At 45.3% G+C, this 12,517-nt stretch overlaps 1 protein-coding gene across 1 annotated transcript in view; it reads right to left on the bottom strand.

Moving 5' to 3' along the window:
* LOC149525859 (uncharacterized) overlaps window positions 1-12,517 on the bottom strand; it is a 101,518-nt gene that overhangs the window by 87,189 nt on the left and 1,812 nt on the right. The window contains 1 exon segment of the mRNA XM_089777894.1: window positions 3,171-3,236. Within this exon segment, the coding sequence (XP_089634020.1) occupies window positions 3,171-3,236 (66 nt within the window).

Here is a 12,517-nt window from a genome sequence, read left to right as displayed (position 1 = left end):
GTCCCGGGAAGAGGGGGAGGGCTGGGGGGAATCGGGTGGCTGGCTCAAGCCGTGCCAGGTGCAGGGTCTGCTGGCTGGGTGCTGGCAGGCTTGCACCTGGCACGGGCACCGAAGCCAGCCCGTGTCCCTTTAAGGGCTCCGGGGCCGGGAGGGGGGCAGACGAGTTTCCCTGGTGGTGCCCAGAGTGGCCACCAGGGAAAGTTGGGGAGGGCTAGCTTCCCACTAAATCGAATTAAGGGTCTACACAGCCCTTAATTCAAACTAGTAAGTTTGAACTAGGCTTAGTCCTCGTGGAATGAGGTTTACCTAGTTCGAACTAAGCGCTCCGCTAGTTCGAATTAAGTTCGAACTAGCGAAGCGCTAGTGTAGCACCTATCAAAGTTAATTCCAACTAACATCCGTTAGTTCGAATTAACTTTGTAGTGTAGACATACCCTACCTTAACTCAACTTTTGGCATTGTCCACACTGCAGGAAGTCAAAGGGTGAACACTCTCCCTTCAACTTCCCTTACTCCTCATGGAAGCAGGACTATCAGCATCCACTGGAGTACCCCTCTCAGTTTGAATTAGCTGTCTTAACTAGATCCATTAATTCAAACCCTGGAAGATCAACAGGAGCAGCGTCAATCTTTTCTGTAGTATAGTCAAACCGTGAGGGGCCAAGGAGACTCTTTAAATTGGAAACTTTGAAATCCACAATACCTTTTCTCACCTTATAAAAGCTATAAAGACATTTCCAAAGAGACCCCATGGCTGTGTCTACACTGGCATGAATTTCCGGAACTGCTTAAAACGGAATACTATTCCATTTTCAGTTTTTCCGGAAAAGGAGCATCTACATTGGCATGCTGCTTTTCCGGAAAAGCCCTTTTTCTGGAAAAGCATCTGTGGCCAATGTAGACGCGCTTTTCTGGAAAAGAGCCCCAATCGCCATTTTCGTGATCGGGGCTATTTTCCGGAAAAGACTACTGGGCTGTCTACACTGGCCCTTTTCCGGAACAGTGTTCCGGAATAAGGACTTCTGCCCAAACGGGAGCAGAATAGTTTTTCCGGAATAGCGGCTGATTTTGTACAGTAGAGCGTCGTTGCTTTTCCAGAAATTCAAGGGCCAGTGTAGACAGCTCACAGCTTATTCCGGAAAAACGGCTGATTTTCCGGAATAAGTGGCCCAGTGTAGACACAGCCCTAGTGTTCATCTGTTTTCCTCCCCACATGGGAGAGGAGTGGAAGGAAGCAGATCTTCTTTTAGAGGACTGGAAGGGGATAGCTGACTCCCTGATAGAACACATTATCTTCCCCTATCAGGAGTTGTTGCTTTTCCCATCCATTGGCGGAAAAGGCAGTAAGCCTTAGAACGCCTCAGCCAGGCACCTGCTCTTCACTGTTTAGATTCTTCTGCTTGGTAAGTGCTTTTTTCACCAGCCACAGAGGAGGGAGCTAAGCTCCCCAAGCCAAACAGAGTCAGAGGGAGTTCTTGCTATCCTTGTGCAATTTAGGGACAGCAGGGTTCCTGCATGCTTCCTCTTTACTTTTATTGCAAACTCATTTAATATCCACTAATTGCCCCATCCCCAGTAGCTCTCTCCCATTAAAAATCTCTTAGCTCTAATTTTTCCTTCTATGAATTCCATTTTATTTCCTGTCCTTTTTGGATATTTTCTGATTATTTTCTCTGGCCTCACAGTGTTCAAAACATCTCCCTTCTAGTATCATAATATAAGGTGGTGTCTAATCCTGCTACAGGTATTCGATTCTTTGCTGGAGGCTTTCAGCTATACTGCTTTAAGTGGGAGTTGGGTTATTCTGCTCTTTAAAAGATTAGACCCTAAAAGCAGGCTTAGTACCAGTCTCAAGATGGTGCTTCCCTCGACTTGACTTGGAGCAATTTATTAACATTTGTTTATTGTCCTACCAGTTTCCAACCCTTTATCAAATATTATTAAAATACTATTGCTAATGTATCTACTGCATTCCACTGAAAAGACGGGTGTAGGATCTATTATTCAATATCACTGATAAATCCCAAGTACTAAATTCAACTTCATTTTATAAAACTGCTGTTCCCAACTATGAATTCTGCCTCTCATATGCTCTGCTAGGCTCCTATGAAGGAGGCAACTGATTCTCCTACATATACATTCCTTTACATTAAAGTGTCTATCTTCTCATCCCATGATTACAACATATGTAGTCTGGAAATGAATGACACTGAATCTAGGTTTGTTGGGACCAGATGCACCAGAGTGCCCCTTTTTCTAGCTACATGTGAATACACCAAAGTACCAAGAAATCTGACACGTTTTGAAGTACAAACTTAACACTCTTCAAAACAAATGCATGCAAAACACTTGTCGGTTCGTCATTGCATTCAGGACTCATATAGACTAACACAATTTTAATTAGAGATGGTTTATTGAGGAATATTTTGTTACTGTTTGCAAAACGTTGTAACCTAATGAGATCCAGAAGCTGTGACAATTAGTCTTATGCAGGGGAGCTGACAGCCTTCACAGGCTCCTGGGAAAGTTGCAGGGGGGAGGAGGACTAGCTCCATACTCCCGGAAGGAGCAGAGCCTAAGATGGAAGGTGTGGGGCTATGACAGCCAGCCTAGAGCACAGGGTCAGTCAGGCAGCTTGGCCACTGTCCCCACACCTCATGCCCTCCACCCCTGAGCCCAGGTGACACCACAGTAGTGTGGCTTGGGCCCACTCGGTTCCGCCCTTCCCCCAGTGTTGTATGTTTGCATAGAGGACCACCCCTGGAGTAGGGTCCTCCTCCATGTATTGTAACCCGGTTGTGGTCTGTCTGCCCAGTGTAGGGCTGCATTAACCAGGGCAGCAGGGGGTAGGCTGCATCCCCCACAACACATGTGGGCATTGGCATGTCCCCGACAGTAAATTCTCACTGGGGTAAGTAAGTGCCCGCCTCCAGCCTGCCAAACAGGCCGGGGATGCGTAGGATGCGGACATAGTGTGCCCTGCCAGACCAGCCCACATAAATGTCCGGGATGCGGCCATGGTGATCCACAAGGGCCTGAAGCACGATGGAGAAGTACCCCTTTTTGTTTATAAAATGGGCCGCTCGATACTCCGGGGCACGGATGGGGATGTGGGTTGCATTCAGGGCTCCCCCGCAGTTGGGGAACCCCAGGGCAGCGAAGCCAGCCACCGTAGCCTCCACGGCCCGCAGGCTGATGACTCTCTGGAGCAGGATATCATTGATGGCACAGACAACCTGCAGAAGGGTGCACAGAAACACACAGGGGAACGCATCACATAAGGCAGGGTGAGTGTGTGCTCCCTTGGGGGCTTCTCACCCCCCCCCCCCGTGATGCCCTCTGCCCTCACACTCACACACACTAGGGGCCCCTCGCCCCACAGGTCCCCCCCCCCCCAGCAGGCCTGTGCAAGAGAGGGACGGCTCAAACCCCTGGGTGATGGGGCATTCCTCATCGCCCCAGCCTGGAGTCTTGCCTGCCCCTGGGCAGCACCCTCCCTCACATTCCTCCCCCCCCCCAGACTTAGCTGCATGACGAAGGCACCGACAGTCGATCTGCCCACCCTGAACTGGTGTGCCACTGATCGGTAGCTGTCCGGGGTGGCCAGCTTCCATACTACGATGGCGACCCTCTTGTTGATGGGGATGGGTGCCCGCTGCCGGCTGGTGGTTCTCTGGAGCGCAGGGGTGAGCCAGGCACACAGCTCCAGAAACATCTGCTTTCACATCCAAAAGTTCCAGAGCCATTGCTGGTCGTCCCATTGCCCCGGGACCAGCCGGTCCCACCAGTCGGTACTGGTGTCCAGTCTCCACAAGGGCCTCTCAACAGTGAGGTGGGGATGCCACAGGGACGCCATGGCCTCCCTGGTGAGGGAGTCCAGAGCAACCTGCACCTCGAGGTCCCGGAGGAGGAGTGCAGCAGCCTGGAGCAGCACCTTCAGGCACTCCAAAATGGCTGGAAGGGGCCAGAGCAGGCACAAGGCCACCCCGGCTCCATGTCACAAAAAGAGAGCTAAGGTCCAAAAATCAGCTAATGGCACTAAGGCACAAGGTAGTGGTGTCCAACAAGCAGAGGGAAACCACAAGTAGAACTGCTACGGCTGCCAGTCCCTGCAAGAGGTCCTACAGCTCTCAGCAGGAGAGAAACGGTTGTCCGGGGAGATCCCTTTAAGCACGTGTCTCAAAGGAGCTCCAGCCCCCGCCCCCGGTGTGACGGTCCCCCATCTCCTGCACCCTGAAATGGTATGAACAGACTGCACCAGCCGGTGGAATAGAGGAAGTTTATTGCCTCTCCAGGATACAGCACAGCACCGATGTAATCTGGTCACAGAGCTGGGCTAGGATGCCTCAGGCCCCCTTGAGATGGGGGAGACTGGGCCCCTAAACTCCAGCCCCTTTCCCTAGGCTGTCTCCTCCATGCTCCCGGCCAGCAACTAAAACCCTCTTCCAGCCCTGCCCCCCAGCCAGGGCAGCATTCCACCTTCCTTTGTTCCTCTCCATGGGGAGTAGGCTGGTTCAACCGGTATGGTACCTTTGCATAATAAGGATTTCCCTGCTGGGTCTTGCTCCAGACAGCAGAGGTCACCACAGCCCAGCAAGTACCCCCACTACGTCACACCCGGAAAGGGCTGGTGCCCTTTTGCCCTCTTCAAAATGGTTCTGGGCTTCTGCTTTTGTGCAAAAGCGTCCCACCTATGTAGACACTCTTTTGCGCAAAAGCTCATCGTCCTTACGATGAGTCCCGGACCAATATAGACACTCTCGTGCGCAAATAATCTAACGCAAAAAACTCTTGCATTACAGAGTATTTGTGCAAAATCATGCCAATGTAGACGTAGCCCAGCTGGTGTTTGGAGAATTTATGGTATGAGATTAGGGAAACAGATCTTTAAAGGGAGCTATTCACAAGCATACAGTTAAACACACATGTGTGCAGGCTTGGGGCTGTAACTATCCCACAAAGCTCAGAAACTGATACAGCAGGCAATATTTGTTGCAGTGAGACTTTAGAATAACAATAGGCAACCTAGGCTGGTGAGTAGGTCATGTGAGTGGCCCTCCATCCCAGTGGACCGCAAGATTGTTGTAACCTAGAAGGTCTCACAGGATAGGGTAGTTTTGCTAACTGCATTTGCACACTTAGAATTTGTGGGGTGTGCTGATTGAACCATAGCAGTGCTCTGATTGGATGCAGAAGGAATGCACGGCTCTCAGTCAGCATTGTGTATAATCAGCACTCACTTCACATGTGTATCATTTTAGTAATACTGGTAGGGGGGAAACAAAAACAAAAAAGAAGGTGTGGAGGGAAAACCAGCCGAATCTGGCAACCCCGCAGTTGGGCAATTTTTTTTTTTTTTAAACAAAGCATTGCGGGCCACACATAGAACCCTGATGGGCTATGTGCGGCCCTCAGGCTGCAGATTGCCCACTGCTGGATTGGAATAATTTTGCACAGTACAGATGCAATCCTGATAGTTCCTGAGTATTCTGGCCCAAAGGACTTAAGCATATGCTTAGCTTTAAGAATAGTGAAAGAGTCCCATTGAAACAACAGTTAAGCATGTGCTCAGTACCTTAGTACTCAGTACCTTACAGAATCTAGCCTTAGGCAAACAATGTCAGGGACTGTATATCGTGAACAACTGGCTAGCACCTTTCTGGTGTTTAGTAGTGTAACCGACACCAGGCAGATTTGAACCTGGGACCTCTGAAGCTGAGTATAGGAGCCTCTACCCATTGAGCTAAAAGCCAGCTGGCACCCAGTCCACGCTGTAGAGGTCTCTCGATCTTAACTGTTGCTGTGGTCTAGTACCACTTGCATTGCTCAGTAACCACACTAGGGCTACGTCTACATTAGCATGATTTTGCTCAAGAACTCTTTTGCGGAAGAGTTCTTATGCAAAAACTCTTCCAGGTGAGAGCATCTACACTGGCATGTGCCTTTGCGCAAGAGATGTGCTTTTGCGCAAGAGCATCCGTGCCAGTGTAGACACTCTCTTGCGCAAGAAAGCTCTAATGGCCATTTTAACCATAGGGCTTTCTTGCACAAGAAATTCTTGTTGCCTGTCTACACTGGCCTCTTGAGCAAGAACAGTTGCGCAAGAGGGCTAATTCCTGAGCAGGTGCATCATAGTTCTTGCGCAAGAAGCCCAGATTTCATACATTAGAATGTCAGTGTTCTTGCACAAGAACTCCCCGCCAGTGTAGACAGGCAGCAAGTTTTGGGGCAAAAGCGGCTGCTTTTGCACAAGATCGCACCAATGTAGACACAGCCTAGGTGTGTGGGTTACATAAGCACAGATAATCATACCACCTATTTTTTCCTCGGAGTATGTTGAAGCCAATAAGAGCTCCTTGTTTTGTTAAGGATCAGATCACATGGGACTTGAGCAATATATTTGTAACAGATGGGAAGTTAGTGTGATAGAAAAAGAAAGAGGACTAATCTAGACAGTTGATACAGCAACAGCATTGGACAGACGGCCAGAGCAGAAGAGTAGGGAGAGGGAAGCTAAGAGAAGGTCAGAACTGGCAGTCCATTGGGACTGCAATTGAACTCACAAAAGTAGATGGGGTTTAGACATGAAGAGCTTAAGAGTATAAATGTTTGGTTGAAAATGCAATAGATAAAGCTTGTATTCACTCTGATGTATGGCACCCAGCTACTCTGATGAAAGGAACACCAAAAAAAGGATCAGTTGTTAGATTGATTGAGTTTGAGACAGTGGAAATCCACCCTGCAGAAGGCATGATGGGACTCTGTTTCCAGACTAGCGTAAGAAGAAACTGGAGTTATCAAGGCATTAAATGTGCTGTCCAATGCATGAATGAGTGAGTCAGTAAAGTGTGTTTCAAAGCAAGGGTGAGTGGAAGCCTATGTTGCAGAGTTTATAGAAAGCATATTTGCAGCACAGTATAGCAAATCAAAGCTCAGTTAAGGTAGATGCAAATATAATCTCTGTGCATGTATATGTGGTTGAATGCTTGTTAAAATAATGGAGCATCACCATTGCCTAGATAAATTTTACACAAATGCGAAGGAAGCAAAGGAATGCTAAGCAGTGACATCACACTTTTGTACCACTAATCAGGAGACTCACTGCCCAAGGCAATGCAATCCCTGAGTTCCCTGGCACACAGGGGAGTGTGCAGGTTTTTGTGATATTTGCTGCATTTGTAAGTCTCAGCTCCTAGAGTTGTGTAACCACATGAGTCTCAATTTCACAAAAAGGAAATGTTTGGCCCTTCAGACAGTGAAGAAATGTTTAAAAACAAAATCTAAAGTCTCAAAATCCAAAGGCAAGTATAAAAGGACCCAAAATGCTGCCTTTTTTACAAAACTCATAATTTTTAACTTAATAAAGCTTCTGGTAGCACTTTAAAGACTTACAAGATATGTAGATGGTATCATGAGCTTTCACGAGCACAGCCCACTTTTATTTTGTGGCTTTATGGTGCAAAAGGTGATTTTTGAATGATTGGGAATGGCAACATTGAAAGGTCCAACCTCTGTTTCCTACAGCACATACTCAAGTAATACTGCTCTGTTTATCAACACATCCCTAAACATTATGCTCAGCAAGAAGTTCAAGACTGCAGTTGATAGGATAAATTTTGCTCTTGCTTTCCATGGGTGCCAATAATGAGGTTGACCAATAGCTAATATATCCCTGTTAATTGCTTTTTTACTAGTATGATTATAGTTTCCCCAATGATCAGTTCCATGGATGTGGTTTCAAAAAATATATTTCCACATTATTTGATCTAGACTTGCAAAATGATTACACTCACATCAACCCCTCAATTATAGCAGTAGAACATTACAGAGATCTGTAAAATGAAGACAAGCTTTTAAAAAACTATTTTTTCCCTTAAAAAGAGGGGGGGGACAAAGAGAATCAACAGAGACACATCAATTTTCTATGAATGAAGTTAAGCATGATTTTACTTATAAAGAACTGACTGATGCCATCACTAAAAATAATGTTTGCTGAGTCAAAACCAAAAACAAACAAACAAACAAACAAAAACAAACAAAAACAAACAAAAACAAACAAAAACAAACAAAAACAAACAAACTTACTGCCTGTATAAGATTCTGGGTTCACTTGTCTGCCTTTGATAAAACTCTATACCATTCCAGGATCTTAAGGCAACTAATTCCATTCTAACTAACATTTTTATTAGCTGAAGCTCATCATAAAAATCTAAATGTTTGGTTACATATTATTTTATCACACAGTAGTAGAAACAATTTTTTGGAAATAAATAAAGCAGCCCCCATAAGCCTAAATTATTAGTGGTTTGTGCCAGTACAATTGTTTAAATTAGTACAATTAATCCAGTTTTCAGCATATGTTTGCTAGCTAATTAAATAAATGGTGTATGCTGAGTGATAGAATTCTTTTTGGTAGCACAAAAAAAATTGTTCTGACAAATTATCTTTTGGGACCCATTAATGTAAAAAATGTGTATTTAACTTAAGGCAGTTAAGCTCACCATTGGAGCTCTTTCAATAGCAGTTATTAAAATGAATTGATCATTATTTTTCATGTGGCATGTGCTACTAATTAATTAAAAGCAACCTTCTTGCATTAGAGCTTATCCTGTTCCAGGATTCAGCACTGGGGATATGTCTAGACTACAGGCTTTTGTCGACAGACACTGTCGACAAAGCCTCTGTCAACAAAGAGTGTCTAGACTATAGCCAGTTCTGTCGACAAAGCAAGCCGCTCTTTTTTTTTTTTTTCCAAAAAACCACCACAGCGTGGATGCAATAGCGCCTTTTGTCAACAGAACACTGTCGACAAAAGGCATTATTCCTCGTAGAATGAGGTTTAGCGCCATTGACAAAACTGCCGTGTTCTGTCAACTTACTGTTGACAGAACTCACCAGTAGTGTAGACACAGGTATAGTTTTGTCAACGAAAGTCCACATTTGTCGGCAAAACCCTGCAGTCTAGACACACCCTACTAAATGTCCTACTAAAATAATTTTGATAGTCCAGTCCTAGGAAATGCTGAATGTTCCTGGCTCCCAATAGCAGTAGTGGGCATTGTGGTTACTTTGCAAGTTTTCCATGGATGTTAAGGTCAAAATGGATTATTATGATAGCCCTGTAACCAGGACAAACTGAATCTGTCTCCTTTCTTCCCCCCCCCCCCCCCCCCCCCCCCCCACCCCGAGTGCAGCCCCTGTGTTTTTTTTCTTCTTCTGGGCTGAAATTCAGCTGCTCTTTTGCTCATCAAATAGGTCCTGAGCTACAGTAACCTGTTCCTCAGCTATGTTTACCCAGCAGATCCAACTGAGTTTGGCACCTGTGGTCCTCCCCTTTGGGAATCTGGTTTAAGAAGGCTGACTGGCCAACAGTATGGATTATTTTAACAGTAGGAGCAAAGCTTAAGATTTTAAAACATCAGTCTGTGTGTCTATGCTGCCTGAAGACTTGCCATTTCCTCAGGACAATCTAAGCAGGCCCCATTTCTTCAGGCATCCCAGAGGGTACCTGTATCACAATGGTTTCCCCAATCAGCACCCAAACAATGGCTCCCTCCCCAGGAAGAGTCCTTCTATCCAGTTCCGTAATTAGGGTTTTTTGCCTCCATAGCAAAATATTATTGTGTGCACTCTCTCCAAATTTAAAAATCTCTCTAGTTTACTAAGTTTTATTTATCTTTACTTCAAGAAAAATAAAAAAATAGTATAGTAATGTAACAAAATATATTTTCAATAGTAGGCACATATTTTATAATGTCTGTGAATGGAAAAGAGTTATAGGGGATCGAATACTTAGGCCAAATGTCAACAATGAAATACCTTTAATGCTCTCCCCATGCTCAACACCATGTCAAAGCGTATTCGCATGCACGCACATTAAAAAACCACTGCATCCAATGTGAACTGTTTTCTGGCTTTAACTTTGGTAACACTGTAAACGCTCAACATTCAAAATGCTCCATGTAAATTCAGCCTCATGCTTTTCAAGAAAACGTGTAAACAAAGACTTTGTGAGCCTTTCACCACACCTGTTTCATTGTGTCAGACCTCAAGACAGGCTCATGTAAATTGGGACTTAGGTTAGCACACAACCTGCAAAAGTAAAGAGCATGACATTAGTTTTATTTGTTGCATCTTTGTGCCCCAATTATGATGCTCCCACGGCGAACACTCCGTTTGCCCCACCCTTGTCACAGTACTGCTTCTAACCCAGCCAGAACTCCTTTGTTCGTGTCAATCTCAGGCCTTGGCCTGCTTCGTCAAACTAGTTTGATAAGCTCCACAGGAGGCAGGCTTTAGGGAACTAATGGCTCTGCCATTATCCCACAACATCCCTCAGGTGTTTCCTGTGGATGGTTTATCTTGTGCCGTTGTCTCCTTCCTGACTGCTTTTCCTGCATCTACACAACAGCTCAGATCATCCAATGTGTGATGGCCTCCATGTGCCACTGTAGCACCACAGAGTAACTCTCAAGCTGACCTAGCCAGCCACTGAGGAGACCTCTGAGTCAGTGAATCCTGAGATGATGTATTGTAGAGCAATCATAGCATCTCCTGTGCCATCTCCACTTCCAGATGGAGGCACATGGACTGTGCCAGAGAAAAGGGATGAGGAACTCCTCCCCTTGGTAATCCTCAGGTGTTAGAACAATCTCTTGAGACCACAGGCAGACGAGACAGAGTAGAGCATACCTAATTTATGCTGGGGACTGAGTCAAGGACGGACATACCCAGGACTGGGAGTGGAGGTGTAAAGGTTAATTAAAGCCACCTTTGTTGACCCTCCAGGCACCCCTTCCAGTCCCCTCCCATGGGCAGCTCATCCACAGTTCAGGATCTGCATTCATGCTTCTGACCAACAAATTATCACTGTCTGTCACTGAAGTCATTCTTGTAAGCACAGCCTTGTGGGTGATTATAGAAATGCCAGCATCCAAGATGGGTGTCCCAAAGATTTAAGAAAAAAAAAGGGGGAGGGCGGGGCGGCCAGTATGTGCTGGCCTCTGAACTTTATGGAAGGATTGTGCTAAAATGAACACTGGGGGGAAAAGGTGGGTCAGAGGCTTAGTGTTCAGAAAGTGTCAGAACAGGTGGCAAACCAAACTCAAGTCTCTGATTAGTCACACAAAAGCAGTACAAGTATCTCCTACACTGCACCATCCACATGCCTCACCAATAAACTGAATGGACAATCTGAGACATCTGTTGTAGCCTCCATGACTGCTCAATGCTACTGAGGATGTAAAATGAACTTCTTGTTGTCAATTGAAACACTGGCCTGTGATAGTAGCAAGCCTCAGATACTAATGAGCAGAGTCCACCAACTCATTTCATCCAAACCATTTAAACCTCAAACCTCATCCCAGTCCCATGGGCCATTCCAGCCTCTAAAATATTTTTAATAAAATGGCTACAAAGACATTACACATGGCAGGGTAAGATTAACTTTATCTTTTTTTTTAGCCAAACTAATAGCCATGCATTGCTAAAGGTCAATAAACTGGCAAGGAAAATATACGGTAATGCAAAAAGATGCTTTTCTGTGAAAGTGCTCTTGGATAAATAAACTTTTGAGTTCATGTAAACACTCTTCAGAAAGTGTATTCAAAACTGAAATGGTTCCAGTACAGTATTTTATTAATAGGGGATGGTGACTTTTTGTTCAGTTATTAATTATAGCTTGTATTGGCCAATATGAGAGAGTGTTTATTTGACTAACAATATTTATTCCTTAAACCAAGCTGCCTCCAGTATTTGATAAGACCAAAGAAAGAAGAAAAAAGGTGTTCTACTTTGGATGTTAGGAAACACCTTCTGCAATATATAAAGATTAGATTTAGGCACAGGCCATAGAACTCACTGGGAACCAAATTTTTTCAGAGTTCACAGAGAGGGAGGAGTGAATTGGAGCTGAGGTTTGGTTTCATGCCATTGAGAAGATGGGGATCCGTTTTTGGCTCTGGATGTTACCAAAGCTTGAGAGCTGCTTGAAGCCACAAGTGAGATATGCCATGCAGGTGTGCAGTTGGCGCATTCTCTTATAAGAGTAGCCCAGCTGACCCTCCTCCCTGATAGCCATTATTTCATGAGCAAAAATATCCACAAAAATGAAATTGAAATAACTGTAATTCTTTGTTGCAACAGGAGTCTCTGCATATGAGGGAAATGTTTGCACAAATGCTATTCTTTGAAAGGGTGAATTTGAAATGGGCAGGATTAGGAGGCTACTAGAAACTGTGTAAAGCCCTCACTGCAAGATTAGCCAATGAGAGTTAGGTCTGACTGCCTGTAGAGTGTTCACTGCCTTACTACTGTCCTTTGATATCCTTCAGGGAAAGGTCAGGCACACATGCTAGAACAAGAAGTGGGGGGGAGGGGAAGAGGAGGGTACTGCAGCACCTCCTGGCATGAAGTGGAATCCATCAAATATAGGGTCTCCAGTTGGTTCAATAGCTCTCAGCATTCCCACTGTACAAATTGTTCTATCCCCCTGCGTTCAGGAGTGGACGTTCCCTCA

This window comes from Pelodiscus sinensis, chromosome 1, assembly GCF_052426305.1.
Source record: "Pelodiscus sinensis isolate ZL-2025 chromosome 1, ASM5242630v1, whole genome shotgun sequence".
Classification (NCBI taxonomy): Eukaryota; Metazoa; Chordata; order Testudines; family Trionychidae; genus Pelodiscus; species Pelodiscus sinensis.
The sequence above is the reverse complement of the archived record's forward strand: the minus strand, read 5'-3'. Positions and strand labels throughout refer to the sequence as shown.